Source organism: Bos indicus x Bos taurus, chromosome 9 (assembly GCF_003369695.1).
Source record: "Bos indicus x Bos taurus breed Angus x Brahman F1 hybrid chromosome 9, Bos_hybrid_MaternalHap_v2.0, whole genome shotgun sequence".
Classification (NCBI taxonomy): Eukaryota; Metazoa; Chordata; class Mammalia; order Artiodactyla; family Bovidae; genus Bos; species Bos indicus x Bos taurus.
Window position 1 is genome coordinate 43,771,965 of NC_040084.1, and position 25,967 is coordinate 43,797,931.

At 36.9% G+C, this 25,967-nt stretch overlaps 1 protein-coding gene across 4 annotated transcripts in view; it reads left to right on the top strand.

Annotated features, from left to right (window-relative positions):
• Positions 1-25,967, top strand: part of ATG5 (autophagy related 5) — a 115,110-nt gene that overhangs the window by 25,611 nt on the left and 63,532 nt on the right. For all 4 annotated transcript variants that reach the window (XR_003512603.1, XM_027551305.1, XM_027551306.1 and 1 more), the window contains 2 exons: positions 4,683-4,761; positions 13,124-13,286. Coding sequence is in view for 3 of the 4 variants with exons in the window: in XM_027551305.1 (XP_027407106.1) it covers positions 4,683-4,761; positions 13,124-13,286 (242 nt within the window). In the remaining variant the exon portion in view is untranslated. The remainder of the gene's footprint in view (positions 1-4,682; positions 4,762-13,123; positions 13,287-25,967) is intronic.

The following is a 25,967-nucleotide window of genomic DNA, read 5'->3' on the forward strand; positions in this document are numbered from 1 at the left end:
GTGCAGTCAGTTTTTACTGCACAGTAGATTGAACCTCTCCTGGTTGTGTCTTCTGGGTATATTCAGGTTCAAGTCCTCACTACTTCCTTTTCTATTAAATTTAGGTTAAACTGGCAGGAGTAGCGATGTAACAGCCAAAAGGCTACATTACAATTTACTCCTAGTTATGGCTTATGTGGTTTCTGTATTATAGGTTAGAAGCCTGGAAAATCCCATGGACGGAGGAGCCTGGTAGGCTGCAGTCCATGGGGTCGCTAGGAGTCGGACACGACTGAGCAACTTCACTTTCACTTTTCACTTGCATGCGTTGGAGAAGGAAATGGCAACCCACTCCAGTGTTCTTGCCTGGAGAATCCCAGGGATGGGGGAGCCTGGTGGGCTGCCGTCTATGGGGTCCCACAGAGTCGGACACAAATGAAGCGACTTAGCAGCAGCAACAAAACTATATAGACTGTCCATTTAGAAGAATTGTGCAAATTACTACTTTTGAAATTTTTGACATAAATCAGATTATAGTGTAAGAATAAGTCAGTACTTTAACTGTTATCCAGTTCTGTTTTTTAGATTTTCTTGCATATTAATAGATTCACCAGAAATAAGGAGTCTTGGGACCAGTTAATTCAGGTGGTGTATTTGTTTGGAGTTAGTATACTTGCATCAGAATCATTCTGACATAAACAACTGCATTGATGATCCACATATGATCTGTATACTTTGACAGTATATATAAGTAAATAGTTATTTTATTCCTATATTTTTCTGGCTTAGTTTTATTTTTAATGTTTGTTACAGGTTAACTATTAGATATTGTTTTATTTAGAATGCTTTTTGGTAATATTTTACAAGTTTTAAATTTTAATATATTTTAGAAATTATCATACTTAAATTTCCATCCTAATCCTTAGTATATCAAGAAAAATCATCATCATTTACTCAGACCAGTAAACTTTATATGTGTGTGTATATATGTATATTTAAGTCACTTTATAAATAATTTAGAGAAGAATAAAGGAATGGTGTATAATAACTTTATTAGAAATTTTACTAAGCATTTAAATACAGAAATTCAAATTTTTGCTCCATGTTTTCGCTGGTTTTGAATGTATATATATCAAAAATGGGCAGTGTCCTCAATGCAAATAACTGCTCATTAGTTATCAAACATTCAAATAGACCTCTATGAGGTTCTAACTTATCATTACTTCTGGCTCTTTGTGCGCTTAACAGCAGTGCTTTGCAAAATTATTAAAGCCTTATATCATGATTATATTGTAAAATAATTTCTTTTTTATATGAGTAAACATTCAGTCCAGTTCTTTTTAATTTCTACATCATCTAATTCCTTCCAGTCATCTTTGTTTACAAATCTGCTTTTAACATTTGCCCACTTTCTGTCAGAGCAGGAGGAGAAGGGGATGACAAGAGGATGAGATGGTTGGATGGCATCACTGACTCAATGGACATGGGTTTGGGTGGACTCCGGGAGTTGGTGATGGACAGGGAGGCCTGGCGTGCTGCAGTTCATGGGGTCACAAAGACTTGGACTGAGTGACTGAACTGAACTGAACTGTCAAGAAAATTGCAGAGTACATATAGCATTAAAGATAAGAATACTGACACTCTTGCTTTTTCAAAAATGAAATAGTTTAGGTTCTACTCATAAAATACTATATGAAGAAATACTTTCTTTGATTATGTGGATAAGAATGCCATATGTCCTTAGAAATACACTGTTCATTCATTAGTTCTTAAGTTTTATAAAATTCATTGAAAGGATATTATCTAAAGACTCATAGTCTGAGATTTTAGTTAAATGATCATTTTACCAATGTCATTAAAATCTAAAGTACTGGTTTGTGTCTCTTTGCAAAACTCTTTTGATTTATCTAATTGTGTAGTCTTTCTCTGTCAATATAGGTGGAAAATAAGACATTTTGAATTTTCACCTGTGTTAATGAGAGCTGAAAGCAGACTCCAAAGATGAGGTCTGCATCCTTATTTTATACTTTGTTGAAATACGATATAATGTTTCAGGTGACAAAGTAAGAAAATGGAAGAAGGATAATTATTATATCTTTCTTCTAGGTATAACATTATTCTTCCATTCTTACTAATCTTATCAATCTTTTTTTTCCAGTTAGGAATAATTGATAATGATGAAATAATTCCTGGAATAAAGTAGCAAAATTTTTCAAGATGGAGGAAAAAAATAAGATCACCAAGATATCACAGTATACCTTAGATTTATAAAAAGGTCCAGTGAATTCATATGGCAATTGCTAATCTTATTCCCTTTTTTTTAAGTGAGTTTTCATTGTGAGTTTTGGAAGACTTTTAAGAAAGAAAGTTATAAAATATTAATCTTAAAATAGTTATAACTGCACAGAAAAGAAGTTCACAATCTAATATTGGGCCCATTGAATTTTTATTGGTATAACAAGGGTTAACTATTCTATGGATCTTGGTTTATGCATTCAGCAGCTCTTATCTACCCTGTTTGAGATTCTGTGCACTTACAGGTTTTTTTTTTTTTAATATTGAGGGTAAAAAATAATTGATCATTGAATCTTACTACATATAACTTGTATTCTGACTCAAATACTTTTTTTTTTTTTTTAAACTTTACAATATTGTATTAGTTTTGCCAAATATCGAAATGAATCCACCACAGGTATACCTGTGTTCCCCATCCTGAACCCTCCTCCATCCTCCCTCCCCATACCCTCCCTCTGGGTCGTCCCAGCGCACCTCAAATACTTTTTTTTTAAATTATACTTGATTTTTAAATGGTATTATAGGTTGTTTTAAAATAATATTTGATTTAACTTAAGAATTTGTGTATAGTTCCATTTTTGAACAGTAGAAAATGTGTACGACACTGAATTGCTAGTCATTTTATGGGCTTATTGGTGAATCTATCCAGTAGGTTAACTATGTGGATGCGTGCATGCTCACCCGCTTCAGTCACGTCCAACTCTTTGTGACCTCATGGACCGTAGCCCGCCAGGCTCCTCTGTCCATCACATTTTCCTGGCAAGAATACTAGAGTGGGTTGCCATGCTCTCCTCCAGGGGATCTTACCGACCTAGGGATCAAACCTTCATCCCCTGTGTCTACTGTGTTGCAGGTGGATTCTTTACAGTTGAGCCACTGGGAAGGCCCATAGAGTTGGGAAGACAGTATGCTCTTTTAGTTTAAGTACCCACATTCATTTTTAATCTGATTACAGATACCTCAGAGGGACGTGAAGACTTAAAAAAGGTCTATTTTGTGAAAATGTATGGCGTTACATAGAGCTTGTACAATTTTAAGAGGTCAGAGAGAAGGACAAGAAGTGTATAGGATCTATAACTTGTTTATAGTGCAGTATTTTTTAAATTACTGTTTTTATTTCAGTTTTTAACTGAGGCTGGATTTTTTTCCTGATTTCAGAATTTACTAAAGAAAGCATGCTGTAATTTAGTTGATCCAAAATAATATTCATTTCTAGTTTTGAAAGATTTGTGTTAGTTACTGACATTCAGTTAAAAGTTTGAGGGTTTTATAAAGAGATATAACACATACATGACTAAAACTACTCACTGTTTTATTTTACTAGCAAGGCATTCATCCTGAATGCATTTTAAATAAAAATATGATCTCTAATGACTGATGATTTTTCCACAGTTATATTATGTAGATTATAATTTTGTTTGTATAGTAGGCAAACATAAATACTGTTAGTTAATATTTGAATTTTGGTCAGGTAATATATTTGGGTCACTCATTTTGAAATAAACTGATGTATTTTCAAAGTTTTCCGCTCTTAAACCTAGGAGTAATTCACTAATATATTATGGAGGAAAGAACAAGGCTGTGCATAAAACCAAGCAGTCCTCTATTGGCCTTTGCTGGGGGGATTATTTAATTTTGATAATTAAGTTACTTTAGATTCTTTAAAAGGGTGTAAAAAATAAGGTTTGTTCTTTGAAGTCTGCAAGATCTGTATTGTTAACTTGTTTGATACTAAATAATTTGCTTCCCTGTGAGTAATGATTATATTAGGAAATGTTCTCTTATTTAGAAGTCGCTAATTTATTTTTTTTTTTTTAACTTTAGATTTAGGTTATAGAAGAATATTCAGTGACTTTAGAAAATATTGACATATTGTTACATAAAAAAAAACCAGGTTACAATAGTTTGTAAAGGATAAGCCTAATCTATATTTAGAATTATTTGCATAAAGAGAAGATTAGAAATTTATATGCTGTAATGTTAATAGTAATAAGTACAAAATAAGTGATTTCATGCCCCTTTAGGTACTCTTCTCAGTTCTTAAAATTGTAAAATTTAAGTTGTTTTAAAAAAAAGCTCATCATCCAAAATGAATACTGATATGATAATTAAGTGTTGCAATACTGTGACATAACAGTGCTCATGCCTGATAAAACGTTTCTTAGTACAGTTTCATTATGTATATTGAAAATTCCCTGGGGAATGAAATGGCTAGGGGGGAATAAAACCCTGATGCCTGAAAACTTGCCATACTAGCCCAAGCAAGTAACTGTAAAATATCACCTTCCTGTGATTTGTGGTTAAAGTCCCCTAATACTTGATGTTAAAATGTACTTGAAATTTATTTTGCATTTGTAGTTTAACTTTAAATATTAATTTTTTCTTATAATGTACTCTTTAATTTTTAGGCATTATCCAATTGGTTTGCTATTTGATCTTCTTGCATCAAGTTCAGCTCTTCCTTGGAACATCACAGTACATTTTAAGGTATAGTCTATATAGCATATTCCATTTGTCTCATTTGTGGTACTACTTAGTAAATAGCCTTAGAGTAGAATTTTAAGTTGTTATGCTTTCCCATGATACTTTTATTTGCTAAACTACCATTTGTGTTTATGTGTAAGATGTCCTTCGATTTCTTTTTAACTTTTGGCACAACCATTTAAACATTTAATGTATGAGTGCCTGTTCTTTATTGGAGCTAGACACTCCATGTTTGAAATTAAATATTTTGGAATTATTTTCATTAAAAAAATCTCAAATAGGGACAGCAAAATCCAGAGTGCATGTAGGCATGAGAATGGGGAAGGAGGCAACCTAACAATGAGTAACTCTAAGGCTGTTTTGATGGAATGAAGAGAAGTGTTAGGAGACAGAAAGCCAAAGACTTGATGTAAGTCTGTTTTGAGAAATATTAATTCCTGTGGTTTTTCAAGATTCCAGGCTAGTTTTATTGTAACCTAATTTTGTCTCGGTCTTTTATAAAAATCTCATCTCTCTCTCTGTCTAACCACCCTGATTTTCCATACCCTACCGCATAAGCAGTTCACAAGTACTGCTGAAGGACAGGACCCCTTCTATTAGTTGATCACTAGGCAGTGATTCTCAAATGTGAGATATAGTGGGAGCGAAACATGTTAAGAGTTTGAAAAGTCATTTAGAAGTCTGATTTGCTTTGCATTAGGGACACTTGCCTGGCAAATCCCATGGACGGAGGGGCCTGGTGGGCTGCAGTACATGGGGTCGCCAGGAGTTGGACATGATTGAGCGACTTCACTTTATTTTTTCACTTTCATGCATTGGAAAAGGAAATGGCAACCCACTCCAGTGTTCTTGCCTGGAGAATCCCAGGGACGGGGGAGCCTGGTGGGCTGCCATCTATGGGGTCACACAGAGTCGGACACGACTGAAGTGACTTAGCTGGGACACTTACTCAAAGTGAGTGCCCAAAAAAAAAAAAAAAAAAAAGTGAGTGCCCAGAGGCTTTCCATATCTTTCTAAGTTGCTTTCCTTCCCATTTTTCTAAAATTGAATTTGTGGTTCGTTGACATTTATTTCCCTAATATTTGGACTAAAATGCTTTAGATAGCACCATGTTCCCACAGACATTAGTTACTATGAAACCATACAGAGGGAGGACATGGTTCTGGTATACATGAGTTTCAGTTACTATGAAAAGCCAAGTCTGCCTGTATGTATAATAATTCATGTTCAGGATAGTATGAATGTAAAACTACTTCAAGCATAAGTGTAGAGGTTCCATGTTGCCTAGCAGGTCTTTCCCATTATGTTGCAAAGTAATTCTGGTAGTTAGATTATGTGTGTGTGTGTGTGTGTCATACACTAAAAAACTTTGAAATCTAGGTTAAGATACATCATACCTACCTGTTTATTTATTCATTCAACTAATACTCAGTCTACTGTGGACCAGCCAAGCAGTGTTCTAGGAGCCTGAGATATATGAGTGAAAAACACAAAAGACACTCACACACATTTTATGGTACCTAGCTGGCATTGGATTCTAGGCTGTCTGTAATTACTGATTGAATTAGTTGATGGATTGTAATAATGATAGGAAAGGCTTAGAATCTTTATGATTGGTTTACCATCATGTCAGATTTTAAGAGATTTTATACAGGGTAATGTGAAAACATTTGGAGAACATTTACCCTTAACTTAGTAAACAAATATATTCCAAATAACCAGTGCATGATGTTGTAAAATTATGCATGTGTAAAAGATTCATTCAAAGTACATGATTAGCATCAGTAATTTTAATGTAACAGAGGTCGAATGTTTATTGATGTGGTTTCAGATACCACATTAATGTTATAGTAAATTGCATACTAAAAACTACTGGGTTCTAGTCTTCAAAATGGTCAATTTAAAATGAGTTGTATATGAATTATATCTCAGTTTTTTTTTTTTTTTTGTAAAAAGACACAATGGTTAGTAATTTTCCAAATTTGGAGGAGAAAACACAAGTCTGTGTTTCAGAGAAGCTCAGCAAATCTAAAGCAAATAACTATATAGAAAAATACACCTAGGCACATTATAATCTTTGAAAGCCAATTATAAACAGAAAATCTTGAAAACAGCCACCAAAAAATGACACATAAAAGAGAACAGTAGGTAAACGATGGCTGACTTTTCATCAAATAGTGGAGAACGAAGGAAAATGGAATGATATGTTAAAGCACTGAAAGAAGCTATGGGCAAGAATGAAGAGCATTGGAAATGGTAAATAAATGATAAATAGAAAAGATGACCTTTTCTTTAAAACAGAAATGACAGTTTAAGGTGATAATAGTATATTTTGGGCTTCACTGGTGGTTCAGCAGTAAAGAACCTGCCTGCAGTGCAGGAGACGTGGGTTCAGTCCCTGGGTCAGGAAGACCCCCTGGGGAAGGAAATGGCAACTCACTCTAGTATTCTTGCCTGGGAAATCCCATGGACAGAGGAGCCTGGCGGGCTATAGTCCATGGGGTCGCAAAGAGCCAGACAGGACTTGGTGACTAAATCACCACCGCCAATATAATTTTAAGGAAGGGTTAATATGTGTAAGTAAAATAGGTGACCACATTTGTCTAAAGGATGAGTCTGCAAAATCCTCACTTACTTACTTGTGGGTCCCAAATAAAAAGAAATGCAAGAGGCAAAATGATCATCTAAGAAGTCTTTACAAATAGCTGAGGAAAGCAGAGAAGTGAAAAGCAAGGGAGAAAGGGAAGGATATACTGAACTGAATGCAGAGTTCCAGAGAATTGCAGGGAGAGATGAGAAGGCTTTCTTAAATGAACAATGCAAAGAAGTGGAGAAAAGCAATAGAATGGGAAAGACTAGAGATCTCTTCAAGAAAGTTGGAGAGATCAAGGGAACATTTCATGCAAGGATGGGCATGATAAAGGACAGAAACAGTCAGGACCTAATAGAAACAGAAGATACTAGGAAGTAGTAGCAAGAATACTCATATGAACTATACAAAAAAGGTCTTAATGACCCAGATAACCATGATGGTGTGGTCACTCACCTAGAGCCAGACATCCTGGAGTGTAAAGTCAAGTGAGCCTTAGGAAGCATTAAGTACCAACGAAGTTAGTGGAAATAATGGAATTTCAGCTGAGCTATTTAAAATCCTAAAAGATGATGCTATTGAAGTGCTACATTCAATATGTCAGCAAATTTGGAAAACTCAGCAGTGGCCATGGGACTGGAAAAATTCAGTTTTATTTCAATCCCGAAGAAGAGCAATGTCAAAGAATGTTCAGGCTACCATACAGTTGTGCTCATTTCTCATGCTAGTAAGATTATGCTCAAAATCCTTTAAATTAAACTTCAACAGTATGTGAACCAAGAACTTCCACATGTACAAGCTGGGTTTAGAAAAGGCAGAGGAACCAGAGATCAAATTGCCAACGTTCATTGGATCATAGAGAAAGCAAGGGGATTCCAGAAAAACATCTGCTTCATTGACTATGCTAAAACCTTTGACTGTGTGGATCACAACAAAATGGAAAATTCTTAAAGAGATGGGAATACCAGACCACCATACCTGTCTCCTGAGAAACCTGTATGCAAGTTAAGAAGCAACAGTTAGAACTTCACATGGAACAGTTGACTTAAGATCATGACATCCTGTGCCATCACTTCATGGCAAATAGAAGGAGAAAAAGTAGAAGCAGTGACAGATTTTATTTTCTTGGGCTCCAAAATCACTGATGATGGTGACTGCAACCATGAAATTAAAGGACACTTGCTCCTTGGAAGGAAAGCTATGACAAAGCTATACAGCATATTCAAAAGCAGAGACATTACTTTGCCAACAAAGGTCCATATAGTCAAAGCTATGGGTTTTCCAGTAGTCAGGTATGGATGTGAGTGCTGGACCATAAAGAAGGCTGAGCACCAAATAATGGATGATTTTGAACTGTGGTGCTAGAGAAGACTCTTGAGAGTCTCTTGGAAGCAAGGAGATCAAACCAGTCAATCCTAAAGGAAATCTTTCCTGAATATTCATTGGAAGAACTCACGTGGAAGCTGAAGTTCCAATATTTTGGCCACCTGATATGAAGAGCCGACTCATTGCAAAAGACCCTGATGCTGGGAAAGATCGAAGGCAAAGGAGAAAAGGGCAGCAGAGGATGAGATAGTTAGATGGCATCACTTGCTCAATGGACATGAATTTGAGCAAACTCTGAGAGAGAGTGAAGGACAGGGAAGCCTGGTGTGCTAACAATCCATAGTGTTGCAGAGTGTCTGACAAAACAACTGAACAACAGCAAAGAAGAAATCACAAGGGAGGTTTTAAAGTATTTCAAGCTGAATGATAGTGGAAACACAACATATTAAAGTTGGTGAGAGTCACCTAAAGCAGTGCTTAGAGGGAATTGAAAAACTTTGTATAGTACAAAAACACAATTTCTGATATCAGGAATGAAAAATACTACATCCTGTTAAGTATTAATAGGATAGTAAGAAATATTATGAACAACTTTATGCCAGTAAATTTGATAAATGGATAAATTCAGTAAAAAGAAGTAGCAGATACGAATAGCCCCTAAATATATATATATATATAAAGGTTGAATTTGTAATTTAAAAGAAACGTTCTCACAAAGTAAAATTCCTTGCCTAGTTTCATGCGTGGTAAATTCTAGCAAATATTTAAGGAATTAAACAATATCAGTCCTTAGACTTTTTCCAGAAATAGAAGGGGAGAGAATAATTCCTAACTTGTTTTACAGGCCGTAGTAAAGATATTAAAAGAAAATTGCAGGCCAACATTTCTGATGAGCTTAGATGCAGACACTCAGAAAAATACAAGCAAATCAAATCCAGCAACGTGAAAAAGGATAATACACCGTGACCATGTTATAATTTCCCACAAATACAAGAGTGACTCAACTTTCATTGTCAATGAATTGATGTAAATTCAACACATTAGCAGAAAAAGTAGAGAAATCATGATGTGATGAACATATGCAAAAAAAGCTTTTGACAAAATTCAGTACCCATTTTCATCAAAACTCTCAGATTTATTTAGGGTGGAGATTGAACAGAACTTGATGGCTGGTGGGAAACAGGGAGGAGGAGGACTCAGCGTTACATGGAAGATGATTTTTTGTTTTGCTCTATTGTCATAATACAGCTTATGATACTATTATTAATAGATTGAATGGACTCTCCCTCCCCCGCACTCACTTTGTAAGTTGTTTCAATTTAGTGTTTCATTTAGTATTATTTGGTTATTTCTAATATGTCTGGACATATTCCAGGCTGCCTGGATTAATATTTTATCTAAAGGACACAGGTAATATTACATAAGTAAATGGAACCTTTCAGGGTAAAAGTGAAATTAGATATAGTTTATCAGGATTCTGACTTGGAAGATAAATGAAAGCAAGTAAAACATGGTGTTGAAGTTGCTGCCTTTATTTGCAAGAATTTGTTTGGACTGACAAGATTATGTAAGAAGAGATTTAGAAATGTAATGTAACAAATAGAGATTCTGCTTGTAATTTTATTGTGAAGCTTTCAAAAAGAAGATTTCCCACCCCAGCGCAAGGTCATCATGGGAAGAAGAGCATTTCATAAAAAGGATCTGAGGGGTTTGGCCGAGACCTTTGACGCTGTATTCGTGGCAACTGTTAATTCAGCTGCTATGGCTGCCTAAGCATAGCAGGCTGTTTCTGCTCTCCTGCTTCCCCTGAGTTCACTAGAGTCCACCTCTCTCCTACATAGAGATGTAGGGCATTCTCTGTGGAAGGGTAGGTATACAAATACGCACTCTCTTGACAGACCCCTCTCTTTTACTATAAAGACTGATTATTTGGAATTGTCAGCTATTGGTTATAGGTGTCAGCATTAGAAGTTTAGAAACCTGCAAAGCAATGGAAGTCTGGGAAAAGCAAAACCTCAGTACCATTCTGGTTGTAAGAGCCATTGAAGGAATTAGCAGCCTGTGCTGATGCAGCAATAAAAAATGGTGGGATTTTTTTTTTTTCCTCCTGATTTCTCAAACTGGTGGTTTGAGAGATCTAACTCCTTTTTTTTTTCATAATCAGGTTGCATACAATTTTAAGAAATTCTAACAGTTTTTAAGCTCAACTAGGTCTTCCCCTGGTGGCTCAAATGGTAAAGAATCTGCCTGTAATGCATGAGACCTGGGTTCAGTCCCTGGGTTGGGAAGTTCCCCTGGAGGAAGAAATGACAACCCACTCCAGTATTCTTGCTTGGAGAATTTCATGGACAGAGGAGCCTGGTGAACTATAGCCCATGGGGTCACAGAGAGTTGGACACAACTGAGCGACTAACACTTCAACTTTTCAGGTCATAATTCAGACTACATGAAAACAGTCTTTTTTTGGAGTATGAACTTTTATATTTTCTGCCACACATTCATAACCAGAATGGATAATTAGCAGCACAGTGAACTGTATAATATCTGAATAAAGCCCATCTAATTTTATAGATCAAGTATAACAAAACTAAAAATTTTTTTAAATAGCAATAATTATCATAATGCTTGTCCACTTGACTGTAATAGAATTGATATGATATGCACTCAATTCTTTGTCCTGGTCCAGAAGCCAGGGTAAATCCCTTCAGTCTAGCTAATAGAAAGCAAATATAGCTGACTGTAAAGTTGCTTGAGGCATGGACACTCTCTGTTGCCCATATCTCTCTCATCTTTTAGTTTTGTCTGTCACGCATACTCTTTTGCCTTCTCGTTGTTACGAAATTTTATATTTTCTCCTCTTCTTTGCCTTTGTGTGCCTGTGTCTGAAAGCATCCATCTTAATTTTTCATGGGCTTCTAGTTCAAGAGCACTGTGAATCTGGAATCCTTTTGTACCTAAGAGAGACAATTTGGTTGTCTCAGCTGTTTCCTTCTGCTGTAATGGGTAGTTATATAGTGGCTCATGTTTTACTCAGCAGAAGCTGTGGGCCTGAACTCTGTGAGAATAGAGGGAGATGTGACTGATTATTTGTATTTTAAAAATGTGATTTAGGAGATAGCCATAGGTAATCAAGTGCCTTTTCTTTTGGTAGGAAGGCATCTGTGGTAAATTTCCTTGTCATTTAGGAGCTATCTGTGACTTGGGTAATTTGAGTGTTTTCTGTTAATACAATAGCTTGAGTAGGCTGTAACTAAGTGCTATTTTCTGCCATTATTATTTGACTCAATTTTTATTAAAGGACTTATAGAACAATATCTTGTTTTGGTAAGATAATGTTTGAATATAATCATTAAATACATATTTAGGTCTTAGGGAGGAAGTGGTATTGCATAGTGGTTTAAAAGCTGGGACTGTTGAGTCAGACTAATCCTAGCTCCACCACTTGCAAGCTGTGCGATTGTATTTACTCCCAGAGCTTTATATTTATATATATTTTTAATCTGTAAAATAGCAATAACAGTAATGTTTACCTCAAGAGTTGTTATGAAAATTATATAATCCGTATTAAAAGTCTTGGTACAGTGTCACATACTAAGTGTTCTATATTAGAGTTAGCTGTTATTGTTAATATCTTTTTTTTTTTTTGGTGAAAAGTGCATTAGTCATCTCATTTACATAAATGCTATTTGTCCAGTGATCCTTGCCTCAACTGCCTAAAAGATTCAGTGAAGGTAAAGAATGTAAATTTAGCTATTTGACCTTACATTTTAACAGCTTTGTTAAGCTCTAATTAACGTAAAGCAAATTATACATGTTAAAAGTGCACACTTGGATAAGTTTATACCACAGTTTATATATTTGTTTACCTGTTGACATTTGGGTTGTTTCCTGTGTTCTTACTGCTGCAAAAAAAGCTGCTATGAACATTAATATACAATTCTTTGTGTGGACACATGCTTTTATTGGTCTTAAGTAAATACTAGTTACAGAATATCAGATGATAAATGTTTGTTTGCTTTTTTAAAGAAACTACCAGCCTGTTTTCCAAAGTGGTTGTACCATTTTGCTTTTCCATCCTCATTCTTGCTAGTACTTGGTACAGTTGGTCAAAAAGTTGTTGGGTTGGCCCAAAAGTTCGTTCAGGGCAGGGAAACTGAGACAACTTTTTGGCCATCCGAATATTTTTAGAATTGCTCTTTCATATCTTTTTTCAAGTTGTATAAATTCATACCATATCACACAGGGATTAGAGAAAGTCAGACTATGCCAGATAGCTAAAGATTTTTAAGTAAACTTTTAAAATATTTGGAGTTATGTCAAAATCTCTATTGTGAAGGTATGAGGTGGTTTGGTTAAAATATTGAAAAATTGTGGGAGATAACAGTTCTTGAGGCACTAATTTTGTAATGAGCATACCTGTTTAATATGTGTATTTTTTTCTTTTGATAGAGTTTTCCAGAAAAGGACCTTCTACACTGTCCATCTAAGGATGTAATTGAAGCTCATTTTATGTCTTGTGTGAAAGAAGCTGATGCTTTAAAGCACAAAAGTCAAGTAATCAATGAAATGCAGAAAAAAGATCACAAGCAACTCTGGATGGGTTTACAAAATGGTAAATATAGCAGTGTTTAGTTTCACAATACCACTTTATGAAGTATGAAGTAACTGTATCCTGTGAGTAGTTGGTACATCTTAGGGTTGGTGGTACAAGTTTAAATTGCAGCCTCTGTGCACAAAATTTCACAAAGAAGCTACCTTTGGTCACCCCTTACTTAGCTTGTACTGTTCTAGCATCCTCTCTTCCTGAATTTCCTAGCATTAGATTGCTTTGCCCATGACATAAGACAGGATAAACTTCCTGTTTTTAGCTTCTGGGAAAAGTGGCCTTACTTATAGTCATGATCTTTCTGGAACTGTAACTGAATACCCTCTGAATGTACCAAAATACCTCCACTTGTGTAGGGGCACAGACTCTAGTCTCTGCTTTCTCAGAACAGTAAGCCTTGCTTTGTGCTCAGATTCTCCCTTTCCTGGCTGGGATTTAGAAAATACATTCCAGGGAAAAGCTGAGGGCAGTCTGCACCTTACTGCTGTGTTCTCTGTCTCTTAGAGATCATAGTTCCTTAACCTTGCCTACAATTGATTGCCCTCCAGTGTCTTCACACAGTTCTGTGTACAGGCACTTCTCACTTTGCATGGGTCAAATCTGCATGAATTTCAGTTAACATGCTTTAGTTAAATAATGCAAGTTCTTCAGTGATTATGTGACAGCAGATACACGTCATAATCAGTGACCAATCATGCCACTCCTTTCAGCATCTTGTCAGTGAATGGTCCTTATACAGCTGTTACGTTGTTCACTCACAGAGCACGAAGCATTGTTGCTTCCATGTATCCACTGATAAACTCCTGTAACATTTGTAAAACTGGATTACTGAAAGGGGGAATTAGCCAAGAAAGATGAAAGTGTAGCAAAGAAACAAAAAGTGATAGTGCTGAAAGTGAAATTTGAATGAAATGCAGTGGAATTTTAGAATATATAACTGTGAGACTCTTGACACTACCAGATTGAGGGACTTCAGAAATGCAGCCATAGGAACTTAGTTTAGGCAAACTCTTCCACACACATGAGTGAACTGGTTGTGTTGAAAAGGATGAAATTATCCCAGAGGGATTGATGCTGGCAAAAATATCTCATTAAAGGAACAGGGATATTTCTGACCTTGAAAGTGCAAGTAACATGTTTGAAGTTGATCCAAACTTAGAAAGGAGTATGACAGTTTGCCAAGGTTCAGGAAAGATGCTTGCTTGTAAGTTATATGTCAAGAAAGCAAGCACTGTTTAAATTGTGCTTGAGTTTTACAAATAAAGTCCTTCAATTCTCCGTGTTCCTAATGTTTTAATTGGTGCACTATAAATAACACAGCGTACTAAATAAATATTAGTTTTCTTTACTTTTTTCATTTTCCTGTGCCTTTATAACCATCAGAGTTTTTAATGTTTTGACAGTTTTCTAAAAGGTCATAGACAGTTGTACATTTTCTCATTATTAGGATCACTTTGCATGGTTTCATCTTGCATGATCACTTTTCCAGTTGTGTACTACTGTGCAGAGCAAGGACTGTCTATATTTTTCCCATCTTTGATAGTTATTGTACCAACTTGGCACAATAAGAAAGCTGCTCTTTCATGGCAACAACTAGAATAAGAGAAACCCCTCTTACTCCCTTAAAACAAAATAATTGAAAAAATATGATACAGTTTTGTCTTTTGTACTGCATAATTACCATGTCAAAGAGATGTCTGTAGTTATTTAGTATTTATTAAACTTTCATTATGAAAACTGCAGGGCATTGTCTTTGACTTCTGTAGTACAAAAGGTATATGTTTTATGACGTGTCCTATAAATTTTCTCGTTTATTTCAAGTTTCTTATATTTGATCCAAGTTACATGGAGTTGCTCCTTAGTTTTGTATTTGTGCCTCTCGTATGTATCAGTTAGGTTGTAAGCTTTGCAAAAGGAAGGCACCAGGCCTTTCACCTCATTTGTATTACTGAGTACATATATTCTTACTAAGTGATCAAAAGAGTTTACAACCCCTTAAGAAGGAGTACTTTTTCTTTGTCCTGACTGGCTGTTTGTAGATGAAGTGGCGTTTCAGGAGGCTTATGAATAAGATTATTTAAATGCAATAAGACAGAAATATCCTAAAGAGAGAAGGGATCTGAGAGTAATTTGGCTTCGGAATATAAGTAAATAATGTAGATAGACTTTTAAATAGATGTTCTTGAAATCTATCATGAGGATGATGAGTCAGCTATAGAGAGCCCAGGGATTCTGCAGAGGATTCTAAAAATGATTGAACTCTTTCAGCTGGGGCATTGCACAATTGGGTACAGAAGGTGATAGGTAAGAGTTGTGAAAACAACAAAGGTGTGGTTTTTAGTCTCAGTTCTTCTGGCAGCTCCTTTGGGCAAGTCACTCAATCCCTTTAGCTTCAGTTTCTTTATCTGTAAAACAAAAGAATATCTGCTTTGTTTTCTTATGTGTCTTTAGAAGATTTTATGAAACGCTAATATAGTTTATGTGAAAGACTTTGAAAGGAAGTAAAGCTGTCTTGATAAAATACTGAGAAGTCACTTTGGAAACTCTGGAACAGGGGCTGGCAAACCGTGGTCATGAGCCAGCTACCTGTTTTTATAAATAAAGCTTTATTAGACCCCTGCCACCCCAGTTCATTTAAGTATTGTTTATAGCTGTTTTCATGCTACAGCTGCTGAGTTAATAGTTTTGGAAGAGACCATGTGGCCCACAACTTATAATATTTACTCTCTAACCCTTTTACAAAACATTTGTGAGCCTACAGGTTATTAAACCAATAGCTTTTATTTACCATTGATCTAAAGCATGACTTCCCAGGTGGCGCTGGTGGTAAAGGACTCACCTGCCAATGCAGAAGGCATTAGAGATGTGGGTTTGATCCCTGAGTCAGGAAGATCCACTGGAGGAGGGCATGGCAACCCCTCCAGTATTCCAGTTCTTTTGCCTGGAGAATCCCGTGGACAGAGGAGCCTGGTGTGCTACAGTCCACAGGGTCGCAAAGAGTTGGACATGACTGAAGTGACTTAGCACGCACGCATGCAGAGCATGACTCATCATGTCACACTTTCAGAACTTGGTATAAACGTATCAGATTTAGTCTAATAACTGCCTTCGTTGCAATTTTTTTGGCCTAAAATTCCTTTTTTCCTGTTTTTGTCTTAGCTTATATAGTCTTTCTTGGTTGTGTGACTGTTTTAAAGTTATTTTTATTCACTTCACTTTTATTAAAGTACTTTTCAAATTGAGTTTCATAAACTCCAACTTAAAATGGTATGTGGTTAAATTATACTTTATTCCTTTTTTAGCTATAAATTATTTTTGTAGCTATTATGTTTGGTTTTATTGGTACTGGTAATGATTGAGTTTACACACTCAATCCTACATGTGGAGTCCTGTGGAAACTCAACTTTTTAAAGGTGAAATATACATTTAGGAAATCTTAAGCTGGGTAAAATGTTGACTGTTGCCTGCATTAAGGTAAATTGGTGAAAGGTGGGTGTAGTAGTTCATTCTGTTCTTTCTTCCTGGAATAACCTTTTCCTTTCTTTTAGTCTATTTATTTTTTTACTTAATGTTTTAATGTTCCTCTCTGTTATCACCCTCTACATGAAATCTTGCCTCTTTCATTGTTTTTTTAGCCAACGAAGTATCTTTTGAACATCTATCAGGTACCTGACACCATACTAGGAGCTAGTGATCACCCAGCAGTGATAGAACAAACATGGATCCTGTTTTGATGAAACTTACAGCCAGGTGGAGGCAGAACCATTTATATTTTCATGCTGTTACGGCTCCTTGTCCATTCATCTGCATTTTTGCTCTCATGTTTCACACTCTGGTATAGTTATGGTTTATGTATTCTGGTAGAATATAACTTTCTCTTGCTTATAGTATATCATGCATTTTCTGTATCCCCAGTACCAAGTATACCTTTAGGCATAGAATGGACAAAATAAATATTGACTGACTGACTCCTTTATTTTAATCCTATCTAGTACAGCCAGGAAATGTTAACAGCTTTTCATAAATAGATTAATATTAGTGTAAAAAAGAGGAAGTACCTGTAACAATTATAATATGGAAGTCATTTTTTATATTTAAGAATTTTTCCATCCAAAAGAAAGTCTTATAAATTTGTTAGGGCAAAGATGTTTCACCTGTTGTTTAGTGTAATTGTAAATTGGCAGAACTGAGACAAAGCAGATGGTAAATTTATTTCATTCAGAACTGCACCTGTAGAACATAGCAACTAAACAATTTAAACAATTTTTGAATACTTTCAAATGCTAATTTTAATTTTTCAGGTCTCTGTGAAAGAGAAATAAGAAAAGCTTTTGAAACCAAGAAAACTCATTTAAGACATACTGTGCCTTTCAGTGTTTTTTACCGGTTTTCATTTTAGTTACAAGAGTATCTAAGCTCTCCTTGAAACAAAGGTAATGACCACAAAAAAAGAAAAGAAAGTAGCATTTTTATTATTTATGAGGAACTTGTCACTATGTTTGCAGGCTATTTTCTATTAAATGTCAGAAGGTTCTTCTTCTAAGCTAGAGATTTGAAGAAATCTCTAAAAAATATTTTTAAGATAATATATGACAGTTTTTAGCTTTGACTTTCTGGGTATACCAAAGAAGAAAAGATGATATCAAATAAGTTCCATAGACCTTCAAATAAATGCAAGTTTTGACTGCTAATTATTGAAAATTTACATTGTTTATAAAGTATTATTAATCCTTTGAGCTAAGTTATGTTTTAGAGGCATTATTTGGTAATGTACCATTTTAAATTAAAACTGATTTTTAAGAGAAAATAGTGATTTCACTTTCATGCATTGGAGAAGGAAGTGGCAACCCACTCCAGTGTTCTTGCCTGGAGAATCCCAGGGATGGGGGAGCCTGGTGGACTGCCGTCTGTGGAGTCGCACTGAAGAGACTTAGCAGCAGCAGCAGCAGTGATTAACCAAAGGTGAATTTTATGATAAGTTGTAGCATTTTGAAAATACTTTTGCTTGTTAGGTGATGTAAAACAATGATTCTAGCAGGCTTATACAATAGAGATAGTTGGTCTGTGTTTGCATTGCTTGGTTTTTGTCGGCTGGGCTGAGACTGAGTATTGGACTGAGAATCTGTTGGTCCAAGAAGGCACTGGGCCTGGTCTTTCTTTGCTTCTCTACTACTAGTTGTGTGCCCATAGTAGATCACTCTTCTCTCTAAACTGGAGTTTCCTTATAAATGTTGAGGTGGTTATACCTCACAAGACTCAAACTCATGACTGTCCAGTGGTAATCACTTACACTTGAATTCTGATGATTAGATATTTCCAGAGGATTTCCTGGAAGAATAGTTATGGTTTATCATTTCTCTCTCCCTCTTTCTCACTTTACCTCTCCTTTCCTCCTTGGCCTTTTTAAGCAGGACTTAGGTACAAGGCAGCAGATAAGTTTTCTAGAAATAAATGGGGTATCATAGAAAGACTACTAAAACAGAAAGACAAGAGATTTTTGGACTTAAATCTCTATCTTGAAGCTTCCTTTCTGTGCTGTTATCTTAGTGTCAGTGCTGTTCCAATGTGTAAGTGGTGTGGAAGGAGATTCCTAAGTTGAACTGTCAATAGGAAGCATATGTACTCTTCTTGAAGCTTTTGTCTTAATGAAAGGTCACTATTTGGTAAACTTCCTTTCTTTAGAAAAACTCAGTGTTTTTTTTTTTTTTTTTTATCAGTCATGAGAACACTGGGATCATTTTGTATAAATAAGAGCAGAGAAAATAGCGTGACGAGTGTCCACATATCCATCACCCAGCCTCAGCAGTTATTAGTATATGGTCAGTCTTGTTTCATCTATTCTCACCCCTCCTCCACTTTTGAGTTTATAGAAATTAGATTAATGCCACCAAGATTGCTCACAGATTTATATTCTTCACAGACTTTATCCTCTGATATTTAATCAAGTCTTGGAACCAGCTCTCTGTACAGGAGAGTTATGCCCAGATCCTGGTAGTATGGATTAGCCCATTATAAGAATCCACCATGTGCCAGGCACTGTGCTGGGCATAGGGGCCACTGGGCTGAATACAACAGCCATGATTCCTCCCCTCAGAGTTTGCAGCCTGGTGGGGGAGGCAGACATTAAACAGACAGTCTTTGAATAATTATTACATTTATGGTTTGGGCTGTAGAGGAAAGGATAGGGAGCAGAGTGGTTGTGATGAAAGTGTTCCCAGCATAGGGAATGATACGGGTTAGTCTGAGGAGCAGAAAAGAGCTTAATAAATTCTGGAAGCACTTAAGAAGGCTATTCTGACGAGGGCATGGTGATCAAGATAAGTCATTTTTTTGATACCCAGTCCCTTAAATACCATCATAAAAAGAAGCATAAGTCACTTTGATGCTACTCATATTTTAAAATTTATGCTGGTTTCTGCTAATTACTGTTTTCTGAATGCTCAAAAACATAAAACTTCGCTAAAGATTGATGTCAGGCTTACCAGTTGATAAAATCCATTCATATTTTTAGGTTGAAGCATTTGTCTGTCTGCTGACCTCAAGCATCTCTCTCATTTTCCATTGTTTCATAAGATTATTGGCATTGGTTTTGTAATCCTATCTTTAAGTTCTTTTCGTGTCCCCTGAAGTAATTTTCCTTTATCTGAAGGCTTGCATTAATTTTTAAAGCCGAGTACCTGCTGTTAGGTCTGAGTTTTTTGAAGCATCATTTTAATTTTAGCTATGTTTTCACACATTTCTTCTTTGAAAATCACTCTGTTGTTGAAGAAAATGGAAACTAAAGAGAAGCTGGATAGTTGAGCTCTCTGTTGTCTCTTAATACGATACTGTCTTTCCCAATAATGTTCTCCTTGCATTCCTTTGCCATGCATGGTTTATGAAGCTTGTTTTGTTTTTCCTCTTTTTTTTTTTTTTTTTTAAATAAACCCCACTCCAGTACTCTTGCCTGGAATATCCCACAGACAGGAGTCTGGTAGGCTGCAGTCCATGGGGTCGCGAAGAGTCGGACACGACTGAGCGACTTCCCTTTCACTTTTTACTTTCATGCATTGGAGAAGGAAATGGCAACCCACTCCAGTGTTCTTGCCTGGAGAATCCCAGGGACGGCAGAGCCTGGTGGGCCGCTGTCTAGGGGGTCTCACAGAGTCAGACACGACTGAAGCGACTTAGCAGCAGCAGCAGCATCTCATCCTTGTTGTTAACCTTCCTACACTCTTCGTCTTCTTTTTTCAATGTGCCTTAGGTGTCACAGACATAATTTCTCATACAAAATCTCATCTGTTGTTAGTATTTGGCCTCCAGTTCATTTATTTATTTTGGGCTTTGCTGGGTCTTGGTGCCGCGTGACTTTTCTCTGGTTTGGGGGATGGGGGTGCCTCTCTCTAGTTGCAACGCTCAGGCTTCTCATTGTGGTGGCTTCTCTCGTTGTGGAGCACAGGCTCTAGGACATGTGGGCTTCGGTAGTTGCAGCACATGGGCTTCGGTAGTTGCGGCTCCTGGGCTCTAGAGCACAGGCTCAGTAGTTATGGTGCAGGGGCTTAGCTGTTCCACAACATGTGAGATCTTCCTGGATTAGGGACCAAACTCGTGTCTCCTGCCTTGGCAGACAGATTCTTTACCACTGAGCCACCAGGGAAGCCCCCTCCCACTCTTTTTACATACCCCTTTTATTAGGATTCTGCCGAGAAATAGAATGAACACACACATATGGGGTTTATTATGAGGAATTGACTTATGTGATTTTCGAGGCTTAGAAGTCCCACAATCTGCCTTCTGCAAGCTGAAGACTCAAAAAAGTCAATGGTGTAATTCAGTCCAAGTCCGAAGTCCTGAGAACCAAGGATCCTACTGGTATAAATCCTAGTCTAATGGTAGGAAAAGATGAGATGTCTCAGTTCAAGAAATGGGGCAGAAAAAAGGTGGGGGGTGCATATTCCTGTTTCGTCTGCCTTACTTTTTGTTCTGTTCACATTCTCGGCTGATGGGATCATGTCCACATTGCCGTGGGCCATCTACTGAAATGCCACATACTCATATATGCTAATCTCAGCACAAAACACTCTCACAGGCACACTCAGAAATGTTTAGTCTGGGCAGCCATGGCTGGTCAAATTGACACACAAAAAAATTCCATCACATTCATGCTATAATTTGGTTCATCTTTTACGGGTGTCATTTTAATATTAATTCATTGAACAGGTAATTATTCAATCCATACTGAAGATAAAGTAGTGAACAAAATAGACTGAATTTCCTGCCCTTATGCAACTTACATTATAGTGGGGGAGGTAGACAATAAGTATACATAGAAGTAAAATGCATTATACACCTTGTGATGAGCGGCGTCATGGGAGAAAAAGCATGCAAAAAGAGAACGTTCTGTGTTGGGAGAGGGCATTGCTATTTTTAATCAGGGGGTCACAGAAGTTATCACTGGTTGGATGACATTAAATGAAGATCTGAAGCAGGACCATGCTTTTATCTGGGGTGAATAATACCTTCCTAGGCAGAAGGAGGAGAAGGCAGTGGCACCCCACTCCAGTACTTTTGCCTGGAAAATCCCATGGATGGAGGAGCCTGGTGGGCTGCAGACCATGGGGTCGCCAAGAGTCGGACACAACTGAGCGACTTCCCTTTCACTTTTCACTTTCATGCAGTGGAGAAGGAAATGGCAACCCACTCCAATGTTCTTGCCTGGAGAATCCCAGGGATGGGGGAGCCTGGTGGGCTGCCGTCTATGGGGTCGCACAGAGTCGGACACGACTGAAGCGACTTAGCAGCAGCAGCAGCAGCAGGCAGAAGGAACAGCAGGGCCCTCAGGTGGGGGAAAGTACTAGGTAATGTTGAAGAACAATCCTATTTTTAGCTTTCACCGAAAGTGAGAGATAACTTAAATGTTTTCCCCTGGGATACCCTTCTCCTCTAGTGTGCGTGTCAGATTTCTCTTCTTACTTGTGAGACCAGTCTATCCTGTAGTCTCATCATTAAAAAAAATTCTGTGTAGCAAAAATGTCACTTTTCTATTATCTAGTTCTTTCCATGAGTCTTATGTGACAGCTTCCTTTTGGAAGTGATCTTACTCTGTTTTGAAAGCAATGAAGTGCTCAGAATAGAGATAATTAGGAATTGGGCCTGTTTTTATTAAGATAGTTATAGAAGACCTGTTTGAGGAGATGATGTTTAAGCTCAAGTCTTAAAGATTAGAGGAAACTAGTCAAATTGGGGAATGGCATATTGAATTTGGTACATTTTAAGGAATAGAAAGAAGACCACTGTGTCTTGGCCAGTGACATGAGATGAGGTTAGAGAGATGGGAAAGAGCTAGATGATATAGGTCCTTTTAAGTCAGGGGAAAGAATTTCTATACTAAGTGCAGTGGGAAGCTGTAGGAGGATTTTTAAGCAGGAGAGTGATGAGATACAGAATATGATGGAAGAACATTCTAGCTACTGAATGGTGAGTGAAATAGAGGGAGCCAGGAGTGGAAGGGGAGAGAGTCTGTAGTAGTAGGTCCAGGTATAAGGTGATGGTGGTCTTTAGGGTCGTGATGATCCAGATGGAGAAGCGTCAATAAATCTGGGGTTTATTTTGGAGCAAGGCTTGACAGAATCTGTTGTTAGACTGGATAGTAAGGTTGTTACCAAACCAATCTTGGGTCTGCTCCCCTGCACTCAGTAAGGCCAGTCGACAGACAACCAGGTTGTGGTGCAGGAAAATACAGCATTTACTGCAGGGCACCAGAGCAAGGAGAATGGGCAGCTCACGCTCCAGAGACCCCTTGTCCCTGCTGACTTTCAGGGAAGAGGTTTTTAAGGCAGTGTGAGGGAGGGGGCTACAAGGAGCGTGATTAGCTTGTGGTTGGCATCGAGGTGAAGCTGCAAGCATTGTCAGTCTTCTGTTTCTAACCAGTCTAGGATCTATATTCTTGCAGTCAGCAGTTTTAATCTGGTGGGGGTTTTCTTCCTATAAAAACAACTTAGGAGTGTTTCCATCTTTCAGGGAACTGTGAGTTGGGTGATTCTACTGTGGTGGATTTATGGTAAACAACAACTATCATTCTTTGTTTCCACATCTTCACATTTCCTAATCATTAACTCTTGAGTCAGGCTTTAGAGACTCAAGTGAGGCCTGGAAAACTAAAACAAAAGCCTTTTACTTCAAAGGATGGGGACACAAGGGCTTGTATACGGTTTCAAGGTTAGGTTGAAAGAAAGGAATCATTCCTGAGTTCCGACCTGGGCAGCTGGATGGGTAGGGGCACTTTATACCGTGATATGAAATAACTAGTTAAAGAATAGATTTGGGATGAGGAGCAAAGCCAAATTGAGAAGGTCAGCTTTGAAGACGAAAGTTTGAAATGTCTCTGAGACACTCGTTTCGAGATGCGTTGAGTTAGATGTTGATAGAATTGTTGATAGTGTTGTGAGTGTGTGTCAGCAGATTCGAAGTCGCTCAGTCATGTCTGACTCTTTGTGACGCCTGTAGCCTACCAGGTTCCACCGTCCATGGGATTTTCTAGGCAAGAATACTGGAGTGGGGTGCCATTTTTGGATCAAGTGCAGCAGCGTGTAATTTCATTCTTATTTACTTTTACCATGTAATAATAATAAAGAGTACCCTCTTTACTATTTCATCTGGAAGGATAGGACAGTTAATGTCCCAGTGATACAAGGCAGTGAATACAGAGCAATCCCATGTGTTCCCGGTGTTTGACAATTCTTTCCAGCCACTAACTGTGGCTTGCTTTTTTTCCTGCATATGGCTGAGTTAGTCATTTCCATTATGGTTCTGTCTGCAATACAGTAAGGTTAATAGGTTCAGTCTGAAACTGTGTGTGTGGCTTCAAGAATTTGCTTAGAGAAAATTTATAACTTGCTTGAGCATTCAATTAAGTTTTACTGTGGAACAAACAAGCATTTTACTATATTACGTGTTTTACATCAATCTTTTGGTATTTTGCTTTCTGTAATTAGAAATAGTGATGGAAATGTAAAAGTTTATGCATTTGTGTTTCAATGTAAAACCATAAAGATACTTCACTTGGCTTCTGGAGAAAGGTTGCTCTTGGGAATTACATGATTTGAATGAATAAATAAATTTGGTAATGATTTGGATCATAGCTTACAGTTCTTTGAGTATACTTGGCAGTAAACATAATCAATAATAAAACTTGGTGAAAATGTTTAGATAGTTATTTCATAATACACTACAAATTATACTAGCATAAGTGTATTGTTAGCAGTGAATGCTCATTAATGTGAGCATCAGTGAATGGTCATGTGTTGCAGAGTTAATCAGTGGTAGAGAGAATACATTTTTGTGTATGAGATGCAATCAATAAATGTACACGTCTATAAGACTAGATATATACCTGGTGGGCTACAGTCCATGGGGTCACAAAAGAATTGGACAAAACTGAGCACACACACACAAACTCTGATCAGTACTTGAAAATATTTTTAGTGAATTCTTAGTGTTGCAGGAATACAAAGGTTTAGTTTGTAATGTCATTTTAAATAAAATTTCAAATCATCTCCAGTGAAAAGACTACCTTATCATATGTTTTATTTTTCTCTGGTCTAGTTAAAAAACTTTAAAAATAATGTATGCTTTCTAATCTATTGTTACTTTTTTGTAAGCTAAGTTTGGCAAAGTTCAAAAAGCTTTTTTCTTATGAATGTTGGTACCCTATGTAAGAAAATGCAGAGAAACATATGTCACATCAGTGCTTTTCACTGTTGGAGTCATAACCTGTAATTATTATTTGAATTTACAACATGATTCCTCTTCTTAAAAAAACAAATATATATATATATACACACACACATACATACAGACACACACACGCCCACCCCCATATATACACATGCACACATATAGACATATATGCTTATAAAGTTTAACTTATTTTGTTTTTAACTTTTTATTTTAGTTTTCAATTTCTTAGGCTTAGGTATAATTGGTGTGAAATATTATTCAGGTTTTCAACATAATGATTTAATATTTGTATACATAGCAAAGTGAGCACCACCACAGTAAGTCTAGTTAACATCTGTCATTTTACAGTTATAAAAGTTTTTTCTTGTGATGAGGATGTTCAAGATCCACTTTGTTAGCAACTTTCAAATATGCAGTAAAGTATTGTGAACCATAGTCACCATTCTGTATGTTACCAGTTGTAAAAGAACTAAGAATATTTACAATACTGGCTGAGTCAGTTTACATTCCCACCAACAACACACTTGGGTTCCCTTTTTCCTGGTAGCTCAGATGTTAAAGAATCTGCCTGCCAATGCAGGAAACTCAGGTTCAATCCCTGGGTCGGGAAGATCCCCTGGAGAAGGGAATGACAACTCACTCCAGTATTCTTTTCTTTTTTAATTTACTTATTTTTTAATTGAAGGATAATTGCTTTACAGAATTTTGTTGTTTTTGGTCAAACACTCCAGTATTCTTGCTTGGAGAATCCCATGGACAGAGAAGCCTGGTGGGCTACAGTCCATGGGGTTACAAAGAGTTGGACACCACTGAGTGACTAACAGTTTGCCAACACTTGTTATCGCTTGACAATAGCCATTCTGACAGGTGTGAGGTGATACCTTATTGTGGTTTTGATTTGCATTTCCCTCATTATTAGCACGGAGAAGGCAATGGCACCCCACTCCAATACTCTTGCCTGCAAAATCC